General features: G+C 25.9%; 4 protein-coding genes across 4 annotated transcripts; 3 read left to right on the top strand and 1 right to left on the bottom strand.

The window, feature by feature from the left end:
- The first annotated feature begins 586 nt into the window (after positions 1 to 586).
- On the top strand, positions 587 to 2,819 carry LOC114130506 (cell cycle checkpoint protein RAD1-like). The gene is made up of 7 exons (XM_050197470.1): positions 587 to 779; positions 864 to 993; positions 1,567 to 1,665; positions 1,736 to 1,890; positions 1,948 to 2,182; positions 2,255 to 2,461; positions 2,648 to 2,819. The coding sequence occupies exons 2-7, from the start codon at positions 886 to 888 to the stop codon at positions 2,672 to 2,674; spliced, it is 831 nt and encodes a 276-aa protein (XP_050053427.1). The 5' UTR covers positions 587 to 779; positions 864 to 885; the 3' UTR covers positions 2,675 to 2,819.
- A 150-nt stretch (positions 2,820 to 2,969) lies between these two features.
- On the top strand, positions 2,970 to 3,657 carry LOC114130493 (uncharacterized). Its single transcript, XM_027995478.2, has 2 exons — positions 2,970 to 3,124; positions 3,207 to 3,657. The coding sequence occupies exons 1-2, from the start codon at positions 3,122 to 3,124 to the stop codon at positions 3,645 to 3,647; spliced, it is 444 nt and encodes a 147-aa protein (XP_027851279.2). The 5' UTR covers positions 2,970 to 3,121; the 3' UTR covers positions 3,648 to 3,657.
- Positions 3,658 to 3,789: 132 nt separating this feature from the next.
- LOC114130509 (protein mini spindles) lies at positions 3,790 to 20,531 on the bottom strand. The gene is made up of 36 exons (XM_027995500.2): positions 20,335 to 20,531; positions 19,011 to 19,143; positions 18,616 to 18,806; positions 18,349 to 18,555; positions 18,014 to 18,188; positions 17,835 to 17,955; positions 17,359 to 17,579; positions 16,514 to 16,708; positions 16,273 to 16,453; positions 12,686 to 12,798; positions 12,028 to 12,238; positions 11,788 to 11,960; positions 11,575 to 11,726; positions 11,274 to 11,495; positions 10,289 to 10,472; positions 10,026 to 10,217; positions 9,854 to 9,951; positions 9,639 to 9,777; positions 9,374 to 9,536; positions 9,144 to 9,313; positions 8,906 to 9,076; positions 8,721 to 8,843; positions 8,419 to 8,571; positions 8,134 to 8,346; positions 7,904 to 8,039; positions 7,624 to 7,817; positions 7,026 to 7,360; positions 6,710 to 6,889; positions 6,441 to 6,645; positions 5,779 to 5,916; positions 5,375 to 5,562; positions 5,143 to 5,311; positions 4,895 to 5,068; positions 4,686 to 4,796; positions 4,396 to 4,549; positions 3,790 to 4,322 (listed from the first exon to the last, which is right to left on the bottom strand). The coding sequence occupies exons 2-36, from the start codon at positions 19,071 to 19,073 to the stop codon at positions 4,087 to 4,089; spliced, it is 6,051 nt and encodes a 2,016-aa protein (XP_027851301.2). The 5' UTR covers positions 19,074 to 19,143; positions 20,335 to 20,531; the 3' UTR covers positions 3,790 to 4,086.
- LOC126549071 (carboxypeptidase B-like) lies at positions 14,013 to 15,780 on the top strand. Its single transcript, XM_050197471.1, has 5 exons — positions 14,013 to 14,105; positions 14,161 to 14,296; positions 14,372 to 14,600; positions 15,276 to 15,462; positions 15,529 to 15,780. Exons 2-5 carry the CDS (start codon positions 14,196 to 14,198, stop codon positions 15,774 to 15,776), a joined length of 765 nt encoding a protein of 254 aa, XP_050053428.1. The 5' UTR covers positions 14,013 to 14,105; positions 14,161 to 14,195; the 3' UTR covers positions 15,777 to 15,780.
- Positions 20,532 to 22,764: the final 2,233 nt, after the last annotated feature.

Here is a 22,764-nt window from a genome sequence, read left to right as displayed (position 1 = left end):
ATATTATGGACCCAGAAGTAAGTATACATAAAATATTTGTCAGTGGATTAAAAAATAAAAGGTCTTTAAACTTTGTGTGGATTAGGGTATAGATATTCACAGTAGTATACATATTATATCTGTGTGGTTATTACAGGGAATCTGAAATCTCAATGCCTGCGAGTAGCCGACTTCGTTATTATTATCAGATATCACTATCTCTTAAAAATAATTGGGTATTGGGTATATTAGTAACACTGTTTATATTTAATATTTATACACCATAATGTACTTATTTTATGGTTTTAATGTAATTTGTTAATTTTAAGTTAGGTTAAACAATAAAACACACATTACAACACACCTAAATACCTTGTCAAATGTCAACATTTATTCACTGTGGTTATAATTATAAGATTTATGAATCAAAGTAATCATCGGCAGATATTGAGGGGGACTTAGGCCCCTCAAAACGTATTCAAGCCACACCAGACTGTTGAAACGTCTAAAAATATGTTTACATGGATAAGAGAAACATGACGTTAAGCCCCCCACGAATGTGACGAATTATCCGCTTATGAAACTATGAAAGTAATATTATAAGCATAGAGTAATTATTACTCTATGGATTATAAGTTACTCTATGGTTTTAACTTGTGATAAGAATATAAGATGATAACATATCAAAATCAAATCAATAACTGACGTCTTTCGTCTAACTTCAAATTTAAAATGTAATCTCGACATTTCGACACCGGTTTTATAACTTAAAAAGTTACAATTGGTTTATGATTGCTAAAGTACTGTTTTATACATTTTATTTTTAACTAGAATATTATGTAGCTTTATTCTTGTATAAATGTGATTTTAATATTTTAATTTAGTAAGGAATCATCATTATAAATTATGGAAATTGATGGTAATGATTCACTTGAAGAGAAATATCTTTTAGTTGCTAAAGCTGACAATGTTAAACACATTTCGTCTTTATTGAAGGCAGTTAATTTCAAAGACGTGAGTTTTTCTTTATATTAATACATAATATCAATCTTAAACTATACTTTTTATCAAATTTATGACTTAAAAAATTTAATACAACCCAATTATTGTATATTTTCATAAACTATTTCTCCTTTAAACTTATTTATTTATTTAGCTAATACTAAGAGTAGAATATATTGAATTAATTTTGAATGCTTGTATAATTAATTAGTTGATTGTTTGAAAACTACAATATTATATTAAGTTGATGGATTATTTTAACTTTTAAGTTTGGATGGGTTGTGAACTCTCAACTAATAGATGGATTGATGAGAAGGGAGGAAAATACTAATAATGAGTTTCTTGTGCTGTAGTCTAGGTTTTGGTATAAGATTGTCAGATAAGACCTTATTGAAAAAAATAATACAAGAAATATTGGAATCATCATAGCCAAAAGAACAAGGAATATTTAAAAAAAAATAATTAGTAGAGTATTCATGTGATGGGGAGGGAGTGTAGTGAAAACATAATGTGTATTAAAAAGTATACTGTAATATTAAATACAATTATAAAGACAATGTTACTATATAAATATGCTGTTTGTAGGTTGGTGTATGTTTTGCAACTGAACATGGTTTAAAAATTGTGGTGGAAGATTCTAAATGTGTACAAGCAAACACTTTTATAGGCAGTGAAATATTTCAAGTATGCTGAACTATATTGATGATTTGTTTCTAATGTTTTTGAAGCAAATTAAATTAAATTTCTTTTGTAGGAATATCACCTTAATGATGATACGGTTGCATTTCGTATAGACCTCAATACTTTAATTGAGTGTCTGACAGTATTCGATGGCTGTTCAACTAACCCTAGTTCCACAACTGCTTTAAAATTGACATACAAAGAATATGGTTCTCCGGTGAAATTATTGTAATTGCTCTTAAAATAAAATAAATTATCCATTATAAATTTGTATTTTAATCTTAGATTAGAAGAAGGAGGTATTATTACTGACTGTTCATTAAGAACAATGGAAGTGTTTGATATCCTGGACTTCAGTATACCGGCAGAATCGACTACCAGTAAAATTATATTAAGATCCTCAGATTTTAAAGATATTCTCAGTGACATAGATGGCACTTCTGATTATGTTGAATTTACATTTTCTGAAGAGCCACAGTATTTTAAAATTTTAACCTCTGGAATCGCAGGAAAATGTAGTGTAAGTTTAATCGATTGAAATACTGAATAATATTAATAATTTTACACACTAGATTATTTTTGATTTTTTTAGGTTGAGATTCCGTCTAAGAGTGAAATAATGGAGCAGTTTGTTTGCAGTACAACAATTACTGTTAAATATAAATATAAACAGATTAAACCTTTTTTAAAATGTATGAACATATCACAAAAAACATTGATACGGACAAATGAGGAAGGACTATTGTGTTGTCAATTCATGGTACAAGTAGACAGCCATACTTGTTATCTAGAATATTTTGTAAGTACTGTACATAATGCATCTAGCATCATCTCACATTTAATATTTATTTTATTTTCATTATTAAACAATACGTCTTAATTAAAAATATCTCACAAATTACTATTTTTAAAACTGAATACAATTTGGAAATTGTTAATAGCCAATCAACTTCAGATATTAATTATTACAATATTCTGTTTTCAGTGTACACCGATTATTGATGAAGACTGATGCATCAAATATAAATACATTACATATTTTTTCAGTTCTTAAGAATATGTTACAACAAATTGTTATGTTTTACTTGATTTTATTGTATGTACTAATTAAAAATTATGTTTCTATGAAAATCACGATTAAAGATATTATATTATTAATATCTTTAATCGTGATGAAAATAGTAAATTGTTGTATCTCCTTCCTCTTATATAATATTTATAATATAAAAATATATATTTTATATTTTATTCCATGAAAAAATCTTATTTTTTTTCTTCATATCAAACAATTTTATATTTATAGCATTATATACCAGGCTGAATAAACCATGTTATAATATACTAAATTTACTACTTATTATCATTAGCCTGTCAGTAAATAATAAATTAAATTTTAATAATTAAAACTAAAAACTTACACAGTTACCATTAATATTTTTTTCACAGAAGGTTGTAAAGAATGGTAAGAACCTCACTTATATGATTTATTAAACACATTTTATTTTATGTTTTTGTGTTGCAAAAATTGTTACCATTTTTTTTAGTCTGATCAAGTGAAATACGACAAATCTTGGATCATCAACTGTTTTTCAAAATTTAGTTCTAACAATAAACACACTATCTCCATATCAATGACAGTAGGTTTTCTGAACCACTCGCTGAACGTCATTGCAGATAAAATAAATGAATTCATTTACCTCACGCCTGAAACATATGTCATGCACTCAACACTTCATTTAGGAATTTTATCATTTGATTCATGTCATCCTGGCAAATGGGTTTTAAGCTTTAGCGATGAATCATCTGCAATGGATTGCATTGATACATTGAGGAAAAATGACATTAAAGTGACAGACATTCAGAAATTAATATTAGAAAGATTGCACTTGGAAGATGTTATAATCAAAACAGTCACTGATGTAGGTTTCCCACATTTTGTAGCTGAAGTAGAAAATGCCATAAAAACAAATATGTTTGATCATTAATATTAATTTTAATCAAAAATAAGAGTAATAATTATAATTATAATATTAAAATTAATATTTGACAAGTCTAAAATACTAAAATGTAAATATTATTTCATGTGTTAAGTACCTATATATTAATAAAAAATAAAATCTGTTAAAATCCACTAAAATAGTAAAATATAATATTGTAAAATTATAATAAATTACACATATTTTTTTTTTTTTATTAATTTGTTTACAACACAACTAGCTTCTTCGTTCACAAAAAAAAGGCTCATACACAAATATTGATGTTTTCTATTATAATATTAAAGCAAATATAAAAAAAAGAAACAAATTACATTACACATTTTGGATTTTCAGTCTTGATAGGAGTAGTGAAAGGATTTGGGCATACCGATTTGACCTATATCAGAGCACTTGTTAGAAAATAATACTATATAAATGGAATAAAATTTTATTTGCGGGGAGAACGACTTGTGTTGAGCATTGGTAGATCTTCGTCTTGTGAGTCCTCTTCCAGTCGATTGTTTCCGTTACATTCTCCATTTGATGCACAGTACGCTTCTTCTCTGGATGCTTTCATTTTCAATATTTGCAACCGTTTCATGAAACCATCAGCTTCACTTGCAGCGGCAGATTCAGGTTTGCGCATGGGCATAGATGTGATTGGTTTTAAATTGTCGTTATTTCCTACATAATAAACATAGACATAAGCATGAAAATAATATTATTTAAGCTAGAAAGAAAAAATCAATAATATTACCATTGGGTTCAACTAAACAGCTTTTTAAATTGTCTTCAATTGCTGACAGTTTACGGTGAATATAATCTTGAAAATATTTTGTAGTCTTAGAAATATGTGGTTCTATGTCAATATTTGGATGCTTTATTTTAAATCTATGCAACTGTTGTATGCCCTATTTAAAAAATACACATGTAATAAAATGAAGTGTTCTAAGACTTGTATAAAAATATAGAAATTCTGTCACATATCATATACTAATTACTACTCATTAATTTCTAACATACTATATAATTATTTCATTAACTCACTTCGTCGGTGTTTTCATGTTGACCTATTAGTTGGAATATATCAGATAGTTCGTCGTATGGTGTTCGATGTTTTCGTTTACTACTTTCAGGTCTAGGTTCGCTGTTCAAATGCTATACATACATTAAAACGAGATTTAATAAAATGTAATAAATAACATAATGGACGATAATCAAAGTAAGTATTTATAATTAATAATCTCCATAATTACCCTTAAAAGTTTATGTATGTAAACAACCATTTCTGAATCTTTAGGGAATTCTGGACTAGCTAAACTTTCCAATACTTTATCACTGCGTATTTTTACCATTGTGTGAAGAACAGTTTTACATGTTCTTAGTGGGGTGTCAGAAGGTTGTTTTTTCCAGTGCTTTGAATCAAACTCCTTAATAATACATTTAAATGACAACCTATTAGAAAATGCAACATTAAAAAAAAAAATGTATATAGTTGAATTACCTTTAAGAATCTGTGTATGTGTGCAAGCACTCTTTCGTAACATAGTTCATCGCCCCATTCTTGAAAATCTTTAACTATTTTCCATATACATTTCATTACCAATTCTTTATAATGATTGGACGAGTTTTGAGGACACTTAACTGTGTCATAAAGCATTGCCAACAAAGCACTGTGAAATTAATATATGTTTGTTTTAGTCTAGTATAAACGTTGGTGCAGCAAAAATAGTTACCATGTAACTGGTGTATGAGCAGATCGTTCCAAAACATTCATAATGAGACTGTTAACACATCGTCCAAAAAGTTGAGTATCTGTACTATTCTCTGGCCCTTTCATACTTAGTAAGTACAATAATTTTGAAAGTAAATCACGCACAATTTGTTCATTCAGTATCAGGGTAAATTCTTGATATTTGTACAGCTAAAATTATATATTCATTAATGAGTTAAAAAAAATTAGTGAATACACAATTCGAGTAATAAATGAACTAAGAATTGTTGGGATGAAGATGAAAATTGAGTACCAAGCAAGTATTCTTACATACGAAGCATTTAACCAATTGAACAACTTAGAGTTTATTGATTAGTATTTCACTTATTTATAGTCTAATAATAATTGAAAATAAATAATACTTACATTCAAACATATATTAAATATATTCTTATACCCAACAGTGACGTCAATGTCATGAGATTCAGATAAGATATCAAATTGTTTAATGATTGCATAAAATAGTGATAATACTTTTCCTCCTTCTAAAAACTTTGATCTCATCTGCAACAAATAAAACAGAAGATATTTATACTACATAACACATATGCTGCAATTAAATATATAAAATATATTATTTCAGACGTTACGTTTAATACAAATGTGCATCATTGGTTTTTAGTCCATCATAATTTTGATGTTACTATTAATAGTCATATATTATTAATACTAGTATAGTATTCTATTATAAACTACTACAATCATAAAACCATTTGTAGTTAAACCTATATTAGTTTCTACACATTTCTACCATACCATTAGTATCTATAAATACAAAATTATCATTTAGTACCCTGAATGACAAGTACAAACATTTCTGCTGTCTTAATCAATAGAAGTACAATTCTTTAATGTCAATAAACCAAAAATGCTATTCCATATTTTGATAGGTTTAAAACTTCAAGTCAATAATACAAATATTTATATAATATCTCAATGTTACTTAAAACTAAAGTTACTATTCAAAAACATCATAAAAACTGCTGTTTTAAAAAAAATTAAATATATAATATTTAAAATAATCTTACGTCAGGTCTCAAAAGCATTTTATCGAGACTTGTTAGAGCAGTTTTTGAAATCTCTATATTTTGTGATGTAACTTGATTTATTAACTGCTGAATAGGATCAGGTGTAGGCGCTGGTGGTGTTTTAGGACTTTTTGTAATAGTTGCAGTACTGTACGGACTTACATTTACACATGGTTTAGATGATGATATATTATCAGGTAAAGATCTAAAAATGATAAAATATTTAAATTCATGTTAGTATATTTAATAATATACAAACAGTTACATACTGAGTATGATCTTGAACTATTTTTCTGAATTTCACTTCATCCTGATCTGTATTCCAATTATATGATTTTAATTTTAACTCTGGTCTTGAAATTTCTTCTGCCTCCAGTTCTTTAATAAACTTTTCATCAAGACCATAACGTGTCACTTGAGGTTCATCATAGACTTCACTAACAGGTCGTCTAATAAAATACAAACAATAATGAAAATATATTATACAAGCATTTCTATAAACTACCAAGAAGTTTTAAATACTATACCTAATCATGAGATATTAAGATACTGCATCAACAATTCATAATTAAAAAGGTTAATTACCTAAGTCCCATTCGTAATGCAGACGAATGTTCTATGGTAGTAGGAATGCTTCCTGTTCTGTATGATAGAGTACTAGCAGATCTAGAAGGTGAATCATTTGAATATCTTTGAGGACTAGATGTATGGTTAGACTCTTGTGAAACGTTAAATGTAGTATTGTGTTCTTCTTCGTCAGAATTATATTCATCGTCAACGATGTCCTCAGTTTCAGGAACTCGTTGAACAGGAGGTATAACCATTTTGATAGTTGGCTGAACAGTAGCAACTGGCACAGCTCGATTCTTCGATGCTCTTTTTAATCGTTCTCTGAGAAGACCCATATCTTTTTCAGATATCTATACATACAATAAAAATGTATTATAATTATTTTGTAATTACAATTACACAAAAATCCTCATAATAGTCCATGAGAAGTGTAGCTATGGAAAAATTAAAAACATCTAATACAGTTTTATTATTATTACTCCAGTTTTAAAACTTAATTGGTTATAAATTATAATTAATAAGCTATTGAATTAGTATCACGTAAGTATAATTATTTTTGAATGAATATTGGGAATTTATGAGATTTCTATGTATACGATAAATGTATTCTTACATTGCCAACAAATTTAAAAAGTGCTTCTCCGTGCAAAAAGAATGCAGCAACAAAGCAATTTAATGCAGCTGTTCGGACAGAATTATCTCTGTCTCCAATACTTTTTGCAATTTCTTTACAAGCAGCTGCAACACTAGGTTGGCAAATTGAAGTACCATAATCTTCTATCATGGTTGCCAAGTGTTCTAAACACTCTAAAAGTATAAAAAATATTATGATGAATAACATTTTTCTAATAAATTTATACATTCATATCATAATGTTGATTAAAAATCATTACCTGACCGCTGTCTTGAGTTCTTCGATTTAACACCATCCATAATGTATTGAAACATTTTTGTATTTGGAAATATGAATGCAATTTGTTTTAATATGGCACGGACATTGCTTCTCACAGTATCTTTAGGATCACCCAACTAAGTGTAAAAATAAAGAAGTTCATAATTTAAATTTAAATATTATCAATATAAAATAAAATTAACATTTATTTTTACTTTTACTTTTACTCACTTTTGTTACTAAATATGGCACAAAACTTGATGCTTCAGTATCATGAAGAGTGTATTTTTGGGCCATTAAGATGTCAAATATGTGTTGTAAATAATCAAGACCTTTTAAAAGTACTGATGGATTGGTATCAAAGAATCTTAAAGTCATCCATTTCAATATTAGATCAAGATTACTAATTAATGCTCCATTGCCATCATCTGCTGTATTCAAATCCTAATTTAAAATAAGGAAAAATAGTATATTTAAAAATATATATATACATGTATATAGTTATTTTTATAATACCTCTGAAAGAGTCTCAATTGCTTTAAGATGATATCTAAAATCTGAATGAAACATGTTTGTAATCAACACCTTGTTAATACCAGCAGTTAACATTTGCTCTCGAAGTTGTTCAACAAACTCTTCTCGAGGAGTTGTAAAATTCCATTTTAATGACTAAACATACCAATATTTTGAGAACATTAATAAAGTTTATTAATTTAAAATAATTAAATAATAAGAATAAAAGTCTACTTGTAAAATTTAGTATTGATGAATACATTTAATATAAATTATAATTAAGTAAATAATATAAATAATTTTACTTTTAATTTGTGTTCATCAATATCACGTTGATGCTTTAAGTTATTGCGTAGGAACAATGGACCATTATCTATTTCTTCTTTCTTTTTTCCAGTAGCTGTACTTACTCGGGGAATGACATTTTCCTTAATTAAAAGAGTTCATGAATAACAAGTTAACTAATATTTATATATAAATTTAAACCAACTTTGTTAGCTTTAGCAGCAGCTTTAGGAGGGGGTATTTTTGATCCTCCTGATTTAACTGAAGAGCCAGCGGGAATACCAGACTTTACAACCTTAGGCTTTTCAATTGGTACAACAGGTAAATTTGGTCTTTCTTTGTCTAATTTTTCTCTACAAAACTTGACAGACATGGGCTACAAAACAAATGATTTATTAGAATATTTAGATAAATTTTAATATTTTTAAGTAATTAAATTATACCTTTAATTTTTCACATGCTCCATACATAGAAGCATAACCTAAGTGCATCATAAATCCAAGTACAGCCTTTTCAGAAGCACTACGAACACTTGCATTTCTATCTTCAAGACTTGTATAAAGGACCAAAAGCAAACACTTCAACTCATCAGCTGGAATTGACTTAGAAGGGACTATGAAAGTTAAAAATAAAATTAAGATTTGTTCAATTATATTAACAATTAAATTCATACTGAGTGGTAACTTTTCTGCAAGCCAGGTCCATAACTCTGAACGTAAAGTTACTGAATTATTTTTTAAAGCGTCCAAAAGTATATCACCGCCAAAAAATTCACGATATCCACACACATCTGCCCATGTATTCATACATTGACGAGCACTTTGACATTTAAAAGTCTAAAATAGTTTATACACATATTATTTTTAATCATTATTATTAATCATTATTCTAAAGTGTTTAAATGTGTAAAAAAATAAATAATATTAACAATTAAGTACCTTTGGGTCACCCAATGCATTTAAAACACCAGGTAAATAACCTTTTATATAATTTTTAAAAGAAGATCCCATGGCTTTTGAAATTGATTCTACCAAGTTAATTGCATTTGAACCAAGACGAGCATTTGAATCGCTTATTCTAAATGATAATTGATAACAAATCAATTAATAAGAATTCTAATTACTTTTAAATAATTATAAACAGTAGTTTATACCTGTCTTGTAAAGCTTTTCTAGCTTCTCCTAATTCACTTGTTATAAATTTAGCTTCATTAACAATATTTTGCAGTTTGGTTAAAGCATCAGAACGAACCTAAATATGTTTATAAAACAATTTTTTTTATTTAGTTACTTCTTACTAGTTTACTTTATTTTTTTACTACTTACTTTCCAATCTTTATCTGAAAGTTCACTAATTAAAGCATCGGTTATTTGAGGAGTTATATCAACTCTTGGTACAATATCTCGTATGTTAACTTCATAAGCAGGTTTTTCTTCATCACTCGCGGTTTCTATAGATTCCGTAGATCCGTCCATATTTTTCCCACGAGTTGGTTTTGGTGGAGCTTCACCTTGGTGCTAATGAACAAAAAAATTACATGTATTATTATTATTTTTACAGAAATGTAATAAATAACAATACAATTTACCTTTTCAAATTCTGCATTTATTTGTTGCACTAAAGTTGGTTTTTCATTTTCAAAAAATAAACTTAACTGAGGTCCCATATAAAGATACATAACACCCAGAAGAGAGATAACAGCCAAACGAACTTGGGGATTAGAAGCACTCACAGCTTTTTTAACATTTTGCATAACAGATTTAGGTTCAATGCTAAAATATAAAAAAATAAATATATATACATAAAGATTATTTTAGTATTAAAAATTATATCATTTAACAAAATTAGATATTGAGTATGACAAATATTTATGAAATATAAAGATAATATCATCATTAATATATATTGTAATGACCTTATTTCACACCCAAATTTTACAAAATATTGCTTTAAAACATTACGAACAATCTATTATCATCTATCAATCTATTATACATATCTATACAGAAATGCAAAAATTGTGTAACATTATATACTAAGTGTGCCAAGAGAACGCAATTTGGCGGCGACCAAAATCCGTTATTCTGCGCATCCCCAAATGTCACTCTGCCATAGGGAAACTGGTTTTGATAGCAGGGAGACGTAGGAGGATGCGCGGCCTGACTTATGCTTTCTCGGCACAATCAGTATAGTATTTTTTTTAAAACGTCATAATAAATATAAATTATCTATTAAAATTCTACTAAAGGATAGTAGATATCCCAAAATAAAATTTAAATATTAAATAACATTAAAAAAAAAAAAAAAACTACAAACTAATACAATTAAAAGTAAAATTGTAAAATGTGAGTGAATTATATTAATGTATTAAATTAAATAAATATTATCACTTACTCCAATTCAGACCTGATAGCATGAAATTAAGATAATAGTTTTAATAAATAAATAATTATAAAGTAAAATTGAATATAACTAAAATACTTTATTTTATCAGGGTAATAAAGGTATTCATAAGGTTATGAATTAAAGTTTATTTTATACACTAAATAGTAATAAAATAAAAATATACTTACATAAAACCAAACTCTAATATTGCACCTGAAAGCCAATTAAGGGCATCAATCTGAACTTTTGGGTTTTTCTGTACAGTAAATGCATATTCTAACACTGCATTACAGACCAGATCTAGTCTAGTCGATTCTGCGAAAGAAGTCAATACTTGACTAGCCAGATTACCATTTTTATTATCACCCAACAAGGAAGAAACATCTTGAATACAGCAATTCATACCAGTACTATAAATATTTAATAATAAAAAGATAAAAACAGATAAAAACAGAGATAGAAAATAAAATAAATAAGTAATATAAACACCTAGTAATAGGAAACTTTTCAATGACTTTTTTCAAACACTCAAGTCTCAATTTTTGTATTTGTACATTATTATCCTTAATACCGGGTTTCTTATTCAGCAATTTTATTAACACTTGACTGCTAACTGTCAATGATTCCATTTGATCGATAATCTGAAATAAAATAAATTATAAAGTAAACAAACATACTTTTTTTTTTTAATTCAACACATACTTGAGAAAATTCTTGAACATTAGACAAACGAGTTTTCCAATTGGCATCAACCATACCATTTAAAATTTCAGAAGAACAAAATGTCAAAGCCAGTTCTTCTAATTCATCATCTCCAATTTCATTTTCAGTGTCAATCGGAGGAAGAGATTTCGATTGTATAGGTTTACGTCCTCCTGATGATATAAAAATAATACCAAGCATATTACAATATTCTGAATATTAAATCCAATAAATATATACCAGGAGCACTCATAGGTTTTTTAACCTTACTGTTGACAACAGTTTTACTAGGAATATTGACAGCTGTGCGAGTTCTTCTAATAACAGTATTTTTGTTAATTGTAGCTGTTGCTTTTTTCTCTGTGAAATTAGATGAGACAACAGCAGGTTTTGATTCTCTAACAATACTTGGTTTTGCAGTTATTACAGCTCTTTCTGATGCTTCTTTAATCTAAAAAAAATAATCATTAATAATTATAAAACAGTAGAACCTCATTTAACTGTGTCTTGATTATCCATGTTTGTGATTTACTGTGCTCCTTCTCTTTAAAATTTGTTAGTGCTAAAATGTATGACATAGCCCCGCATAAGCAGTACATAATATTGTATTGTACATAAGTTAAGAATGATAAATAATAATTATTAATTAACTATGTGCAGAATGTATTTAAAATAGAGCTAAAAAAAAAGATTAATAACTTCATATTTAAAGCCCTGATATAACTTTACAATAAGACAAAATACACACACACACACACATATAATTATATATGCCATAGTTAAGTAAATAATTAAAAAAGTCTTGATTAACTGTTGTTTTTATTTATACATGTGACTCTTTTCCACCATTGCACTAGATAATCAAGATTTTATTTTAAATTACAATTTTTCAACTCACTTTAGCAAGTTTTATTGCATCAACAGTAGACAAAAATGGAAGAATATTTTTTTCTGATACAACCTTCCATGCTGTACCAAGAGCTTCAGCAGAATTATCTCGCACGGTTGGATCTGTAAAATAAAAATAATTAGCTAATAAATAAATAAAAACAATTTTATTTATGTTCACAAAAGTAAACGTTTATGCTCTGTTTCATATAAGAATAACCTGGAATTGTTGGCTTCTACGTATTGTAATGGAAATATATATGGCTAAGAAAGGCACTAACAATTTATCACCTGATATACCTTATTTATATTAATCATTAAAGATTAAAAGTATTCTGTATATTAAATTGCTATGGAAATATATCAACAGATATAATAAAATATAATTTTAAAATTTAACGAATATGAAGAATTATTTATTTTTATTAAATAGTATATTGTATGTAATTAGCATATGTTGTTTAGCACAAAATATTAACTTAACAAATCATCAAAAAACAAAAAATGAACTTGTTTTAAAATATCACAAAAAAATTATTAAAAAAGATTGTAAGTTATGGAACTTAAAAATGGGTAAAGATATAATATATTTAAAATACTTGTGGATTTAGTAAAAGCGAATAAAATCAATTTAACTCGTATAAGTAATTTTGAAAACGAACAAAACAATGGCCAAGACATAAAAAAAGAATATATTAATTATAATAATTTATTATTAAGCACAAAAAATAAAAATATGAAATATGACTCAATGAAAGACAAAGAAAAAGTAATTAGTAAAATAAATATGTTGAATAAGGGCAATATTATGCTATGTATAAATACATCCCTGTGTATGCATAATATAATAGACTATTGATGTTTTGCAGACAAAATTCTTAGACACATTCTACCCATATCCTAATACCTATTTTACACATTCAAATTTATTATAACATAGGTTCTATTAAAGTATAAAAAGCAGAAGAAATATTATGTACATAGTGTCACAATATAGTTTTAATTTTTAAAACTAACTTATACCAGCTAATTATTAGATAGGTGTAGATCTTAAATTTAGAGAGGGGAAATTAATTAATTTTATATAATAATTAAAAAAAAAAATACACTAAAATTCAAATTATTTTACGAATAGAAAATTGATTTAAGATAAATATGTTTATTCCCCTTCTGCTAATTGATAAATAAAATTAACCACAATCATCAAATACAGTGTTGATTATTCTATTTCCGATTTCAGGACATACCAAATAAATTTGATGAATTTTATCATACAAATGATGTTTATAAATTTATTGATGGTTTGAATAAAAAAAAATTTGTCAAGGTCTCAACTATTGGATATACCAAACAAGGAACTCCTCTAAAAATAATACACATAAAACCAGATAATAATCGAACAAATAATGATATTATTTGGATTGATGGAGGTATATTTGTCTTTAAACTTTTAACTATTTAAAAACTGTTCAAATATTTTGATAGGTACTCATGCACGTGAATGGATAACTATTTCATCAATGGTTTACATAATAAATGAATTGACACATAATAGAAAGTTTTTACCAATGTATATGAAAAATATACATTTTGTCTTGATGCCAATTGTAAATCCTGATGGGTATTATATTAAGGATTTTAAACAAATTCAAATAATAGCATTAAGTCATTTTACCATAAATTATTTAATATTTAGGTACACATATTCATATGAAAATGAAAGGCTGTGGAGAAAAAATCGTGTTGAAACATCTAACAATAATTGTATAGGAGTAGATTTGAACCGTAATTGGAATTATGATTGGTACAGTATAAACTCAGATAAAAACTGTTGCTCAGAAAATTATCAAGGAACAGCTCCAAATTCAGAATTAGAAATAAAAGCAATCATTCAGTTTATTATGAAAAATTTAACTAAAATAAAGGTTGGTTTATACAAAAATTTAAGAAATTAAAGAATCATGATTTCGATACAATTTTTATTTAATTTTTTGTTAATATATGAGTTGAAAACTTGAAACAATAATTATATTTAAATTATGACGCAATTTGTTTTTTTTCAATATTTGTACTTGGTGATTAATTATTTTATCTATGATAATGTTTTATACTGATTTAATTTTACATAAATATTTAACAGCATGCAGAATATAATATTTCATATATTTAATATATACTAGATATATTATTTGATATAGAGTAATTTTTGATACTAATATTAATTTAATGTAGTTTAAACAATTAATGAAATTGATAGATAAATAATTATAAGAAAATGCTACTTTATTTTTGTTAATATAAAAAAATTATTAATAATATGTAACTGCAATACTATAATTAATATAGAAGAAACTCATACCAAATTAAAAATAATTGTAATGTTAAACATTATATTATTCAACGTGAATGAATACAACAAAAACCAATCTCTGAGTAATATTAATCTGTGTAAATTTACTATAAAAATTAAGTTTCAAAATATTTAAAAAAAAAAACTGTATGCATTAAACTCTAATGTAATCATCATACAATAAGATTAATATATTATATAAACATATATTAAATATAGTAAATACTAATAAAAACCTTTTCCTGAACAGGGGTTTATAACATTCCATTCATACGGGCAAGCTATTGTATTTCCTTGGGCATATACTAAAGATCGTTTAAAAGAAGACTATGATAAACATCAAAACACAGCTACATTAATGTCGTTAAAAATATTTGAAACAACTTCAAACACCTATTCTGTTGGTCCAGCAAGTACAGTGTTATATGAAGCATCAGGTTTAACAACCAAATTAATTTTAATGGAGGATATATTTAATAATTAATACACAAAATATTTGACAGGCACATCAATGGATTGGATGAAAGGTATAGCAAATATAAAATATGTTTTTACATTGGAATTAAGAGATACTGGTATCAATGGTTTTAATTTGCCTACAAGTGAAATAATTCCATCTGGTCAAGAAGCATTTTGTGCTGTTTCTGTATTATCTAATGTCATTGAATCTGATTACCAATCAAAAGGTACATTTTGTAGGTCTAAGAAATTTTTGTTTATTATAATGTTAAAAATATTTTATTTAAATTAAATAATGAATTGTTGATCTATCAAATAATAATAATAATAAACAAAGAAATCTTCAGCTTGATCTGTTGGGAACATCAAGATGAAGAACAACACTAGAGTAAACCAAGAACAAGCTACGATTGAAAAGTTTCCCTTACCACTACAGGGCAACAAAATAAATATATATATATATTTTTTATTACTTTTTATTTTCATTAAAAACATACTTATGTTAAGTAAACTTGTTAACAAGTTCAAATACTTTATAATTTTTAAATTGAACAAGTGAAAGAACCTAAATTGTCATAAAGCGTTCAGGTTTATTTATATGTTTAAGGGTTGACAGCTAGCTTTTTTTTGTTGCAGTGGTAGGGGTAACATTTGAAAAGTGGTTTATTTTAATAGTACCAGTGCTATTGCGAATGACGTAGTACAGTATTTTTCATCTTCTTTCAGAAGTTAGAAATTTAAAAATCAATTATCAATTAAAAACAACATATATAATAAAAAAAAGTTACCTGATTCATTCAATGTTTTTATTAATGCTGTAGTGAAAATTTTTAAATATTTTTTGTTTAAAATTGTTGGAGTACATTTTGAAAAGCATCGAGTTAAAAATGAAACTGATTCAGCTTTTACTGACGGATTTTTATTGTCTATTGCAGTCAAAATATCCTCATGAATAGATTCAAGTGTCATCTAAAATAATTAAAAATTATTACTTACATCAAGTTTTAACTATTATCAAATTTAATTTACGCTTAAATATATGGCATCAACAGCATCTCGAAGTGGCAATACAACATTTTGCTTTTTTTCTTTAAATTTTTCCAACAATGCTGGTATACAAGCAGAAGCATAAGTCTCAAATCGTTTTTTTAATCCATTAGCTAACATTGCCATACACTTTGCAGCAATACCAACTATTATAACATTTGAATCTTTTGTTATAATCTATAGAAAAACCAAAAATAAGTACAAATACATAACAATATATTAATTATATTATACTAATTTAATTTAAACCCATTTAAAAAGAATTATAATAAGGGCCAATATTTCAATGGAGTGAATTTTTATTTTAGATTATCTACATTGAAGATTCTTAACATAGATGTAGAATGTAGATTCTACATGATTTGATTCAGGTAATAGATAGTTCAAAAATGAAATTTTATAGTTTTTAGGTTATTTTATTATAATTATTAATATGTAATACACAATTACACATTTTTGAAGTATTTACTGTAAAAATTAAGTTCTTAATTCAAAATATTATCTCAGAAAATGTTTAGATGAAATGCAATGCTTACAATTTAACAAGTAAAACATTATATGGTTAAATGTAAAATCATCTTAATTTTATATTGTATTAATAGAATGAATAGTACAGTGCAATGTTATCATACAATGTATTTCATTAATAATAATCATCAACAACAAGTTATTTACTTTATTTTTCAATAATTTTTTAAAAAAAAAAAAATTTTAAAAAATTTAAATACCTACCTATTATTATTTTTTTCAGTAAGAAGTTTTTTTTGATTTTTGATAGTATTTAGAAAATTTAAATCTAATTTCTTTAAAATATTATGGATTCTTACTTTCTTTAAGGCTCTGACCAAATCTCCATATTCTCCACTTTCTAATTTAGGAGCTTTAGACAATATTCCTTCAAGCATATCTATGGCTTCTTTTCGTTCTTGCCATTTTTTTGCTTCAAGCTTTTCATAAAAGTCTTTACTGAGTTGACTAAGTATGTTAACTGGATCAATATGTTCTTCTGGATCATCAACTACATCAGTGCCTTCTTCCAATATTGTATCTGTAATTTAAATTTTATATTAATTTAATTTACTTTTTTTTAATTAAAATGAATAAAAATTTAAAATCTGTATACAAATAATATAATACGTAATTGTGTTGACATGTATTTAATTTTAACAAGGCTGGACGGCATGATGAAAAGGAGCATCCATTGATACTACTTCCAATATGAACTCAATTTAGTTTGCATTTATGATAAAATCACGTGCCATTTAATTTACTTATAATTATTCATCTTTTAACTTAAACTTACCTCCATTGGCAGCAGCTACTTCTTCCATTTTAGCAGCTTGTTCTTGTTGAGAACGTAAGAATCGTGTCGGTCGTGGTTTATCTCCATTTATTTTTTCAAATTCTGTTTCCAACTCTTGAATCTAATTTAAATATTTATTTTAATAAAGATCTTATGAAATACAACCTGGATATTTTTACTTGTAAAGGTTTTAGATTAGCCAAATTAGCTTTAACAGGTGTAGGCCCAATCCAGGAATAAATTTCTATGGCCAACAATTTTGCTTCATCTCTAACACTTTTATCTCTATCTTCAAGAATTGATTGTAATTTTTTCAATAGAGGCTTAATATTTAAAACTTTTGATCCAAATTCTCTACAATAAATAAAACATGTCATATTTAAAAAAATTATAATATTTATAATCACTAATTATTCTATATATTATTTTGTTTTTGCTGATTAAGATTAGCATACGTTTGTAATTTAAAAGTTTTATGATTAAATAAATATTTTTTTTAATAGGATATACTTACTTTATTGCCTGAGTTGCAGCTTTAATACATGTTGAAACAATCTTAGGAAATTTATGGTCCATTCCTTTAACCAATTCTTCTATTACTATATCTTGCTTTTCAATTTCAATAAACATTAATGTTATTTGTATAGCAATATCCTTGGTTTTTGCTTTTGGTGCACCATAGCATTTTGTTATTAAACCAGTCATGACATCACCCACCGTCCTATAAAAATAAACTGATGAATAACAATGCTATTTAAAATAAAAGTTTTAATTAACTAACCGTCCAGCAGTAGCAGAATTTTCCACAAAAACTAATGTAGCTTCAAGACCTTTCTCTTGTGCAACTGCATTACTGTCAATAACAAATTTTTTTACTATTCCTGTAAATTTGTTCCATTCAGGAGCTTTTTCATCCAATTGTCCAAATAATTTAATAGCTTCTTCATAACCACTTATTCTGGCTTTCCATAACTAAATAAAATAATTAACATTTAGTGAGTTTTTAAAATTATTGTAATAGGTAATATATAAAAACAATTAAAAACATCTTATACAGTTTTATGGATAATGATAAATGTTTGTGATTTTGACTTGATAATTAGTAGTATTCAAACAGTAAAAAAAATTAGTTGCATACAATATTATGTAAATTAATACAAAAAAATAAATAGTTACTTTGTGTACACATCGTTCCTCAATGGGCAACTTTGTATATGATGTATCTTCTTCAGCAGTCATTTTTCCATAAAGTTTATCAAAACAATATGAAGTTTAAATTCAAGAATTTATTTTTCAATTCATTAATGCGCTAAAAATTAAATTAAATTTAAATGATGTAATTTATTATTTAAACAAAATACCTATACATGCATTGTACTTAAATATAACCATACTTAAATTATTGATTAAAAAATATAATAACTTTTTTGAGAAAATCTTGTTTTACAAAAATTATAATAACCATTGATTATTTAAGTATAAATTAATGACAATTTATGATAATGATTAAAAAATATATGAATAGCATACCTAACTGATTAAATTGTTTATAATAAAATTATTACATTTAATAAATATAAATTATAATAGTGTCAAATTATATTTTAGTAAGATCTAAGTATAACTGTGAGTGTGAATGTCTTTGTAATTGTTTTACAAGACACTGTAAAAACTAATTTTAACAAGATTAATACAAATAGATTGATAAAAACTTGGGTATTCTTTGAAATTTACAATGTAAAGATTCAGCAGATAGAGTGAGAGGTTCTAAACAGGTTTGCTTATTTGGATATGACCAACCTACATAAACTGTCTTGAATGATAAATTTCTTTTTATGTAGGTTGGTGGTTGATTAAAATGTCCTCATTGTAAACATAGCTTTATACATTTTTTTAAATTTGTGGTGTATATACCCCAAAATAGTAAATGAGATCCACTTACATAAACTAAATTTAACTGAAATAGGTATATAAGTGTTGATATATAGTAAATTTTAAAATAGCTAAGAGTAGGTTGTAATTAAACTATTCTATAATATTGTTTTTAATTTTCAAATAATATAACTAATTAGTTTTATTCAGTGATTTATTAAATTAGGTAAAGGATTTGTTAATAGTATAGGTAAGTAACTGATTAGTTAACCTAACATTAGAAATCTTAAAAAGAAAATACTATAGACATATTACATACAAGAAATAAATTAATAAATATACAACTACATATTATGTCAATACAATAATCTGTTGGTTTACATAAATAAAATAGGTATAATTAAATTAAAACTGATAATTTTGTATAAATATAATTAGGTAGATTAAGTAGATTAAAAGTATTTCGATATTATTATAATTAGGCACAATCTTAGTGCATAGAAAAAAATAAACTAAGCAGGTAACTTGTGCATCAAACTCTATAGAGTTTGTTAAGAGATTAAATTTGACTACATTACAGGTATAACGTTATTGTACATAACACATTACACAGAATTATAAAACGTACCTTATATCCTAACGTCAACTGTACAGTATTCAATTGTTTTCTCCAAATTGTCAATTAATTCAGTTACAAATAGTGGGTACCTCCTACGTCCTATTCGGTAATAATACAGATTACAGATATTTAACGTTAAACGATTTCAGTACGAATTACGAGGATATACTTGTATCACTTTAATGTGTTTTATCAGTTATGACTAGTGAACGGAGGGATATTAACGATTTTCTTTACTTGACGCAGTTAATAAAAAAAAAATGAAAACAATAAGAATAACACATGTTTTTATTACAAGGAGATTGAATACATATATACTAAATTATAGTATCTTTGGAAAAATTGAAGATAAAATTCAATATTATCAATGACAACATTTTAGATAACGGTTTTTTAAATTTAAATTTTAAATTATTATTCGGTATATTCAGATTTCACTCATTTCAGATAGGTATAAGGTAACTGTAACTAATCTGATTTTCTAGTTTATATTCTACAGAAAAACGAGAATCGATTAATATGAATTATTATAGTTAAATTGAATGACCCAAATGCTAATGATGTATTGTTATAGAGATTTTAATATATTTCAATAAAATGTGATAAATTAATTTGTATACAATAAAATAAGTATACCTATAATATTATGTAAAGAAAAATTATACTTAATATTGTAAGCTATAGCACTATAAGAAATATAAATAAAGTATAAATTACTCAATAATAACATAGCCGTATTTTGGCATAGGCCAGGAAAATTTTAAACTAAACCCAGACATATTGATTTTGGTTTTATAGGAGTGGTAGGTGATGGGGGTGATGGCTTAATTGCACTCAATTCAGACCTGATCATAACTGTGTTACAGGAAAACACCCGCAACTATTGTCTCCGTCTTACATACATATACAATATAGCAAATTTATGTTCAGCGGAATTAATTTCATGCTGTTAGCTTTAATAGTAGAGTCAATTTACCTATTATAAAACTTAAAGATATCTAATAATATTATCTAGGGCATCTCATAGACTTAAATTTATATTTTAATTTTTAAATAAGATATGAACATTTTAAAATTTAAATATTTAATATGACTATAGGTAACTCATTTAAAAATTAAAATATAAATAAAAACTTACGAGGTACCCTAGATAATATTATTTCCTTTAAGTTTGATAATAAGTAATAAATTGACTAATACAAAAGCTAATAGCATACCTACAATTTATTCAGCTGAACGTATAACATTACGATACAATTTTATGTTTTTTTTTTTTAAACAAAACTACTTGTTTAAAACATTTTAAACACATCCCAACCCTATGGATATAAGTTTATAAGATGGAAGTGTCAGAGACAACACATGAGGCTGTGGAATCCCCTTAAAATAATTAATAAATTCATATGAAATTGTAGATCACGTCGTATGGAAGTAAAACAAAAATTGATAATTTTTTTGGATATTCATGTAGGTACTTATATGTTTTAGGTATTTTTATGGTCATTAATTATTTGAAATAATGGTTGTATAAAATGTAACTCTGTAATATTAATTTTTTTACTATGTCAATATTTATATTATAAGTGAAAAAGTCTTTTAAGAATGTTAATTTTTTTGAAGGAATAATGAACATGCGATACATCTAATACCTATTATATTATGTTTATTAATTTTTATTTAATTTTAATTTTAGTTATTAATTTCTGAGTCAACAAAATACGTAAATATATATGCGACATAAATAAATAATGTCGTAATAAATAACAAAGAATAAAATAATTGAAGTTCAATTGGGATTCGGGAATTGAGACTATCCTATAGGCTATAAAAGTAGGTGCGTAATAAAATTGTTGTATACCTACCTACTGATTATAATACCTATATTATGATGACTGTATTAATGGTTTTTAAATTAAAAAAAATAAATTAAAGATAAACCTTGCACCCACCGTTCATTGACGTTACATTTCATGTATTATGTTTTGGTTCTACTTTTTTCGTTCTTAAGTTCTTTAATAAAGGCATTTCATCAAATATGTTCACTCAATAAAAAATAGTCACTATATATACCTAAACAAGCTACATGTACCACAGAGTATCTTCCCACGAATTTATAATAATTGTAAACTATTACTTATTAGTTATTAGAATCGAAGTAAGCTGCTGAAAATTCCAAAACATATCTACCGATGAGGGCTACTAACAAATTATATTATAGATCTTACACCAATGGATTGATTTAATCAATGACCAATACCAATGTAGTATAGATACCTACATACGGTACGCCATATTATAATAAACATAATGTGTACATAATATAACAGTAAGTTTATTAATACAACCCAAAAAAATTTGAATAATATACTATATGCATAATCGCATAAACCTATCACCTATAATAATATATTATATTATCAGCGCCAGCTCAATGTGGTA

Source organism: Aphis gossypii, chromosome 1 (genome assembly GCF_020184175.1).
Source record: "Aphis gossypii isolate Hap1 chromosome 1, ASM2018417v2, whole genome shotgun sequence".
Lineage (NCBI taxonomy): Eukaryota > Metazoa > Arthropoda > Insecta > Hemiptera > Aphididae > Aphis > Aphis gossypii.
This window is presented reverse-complemented; position numbering and strand designations above follow the sequence as displayed.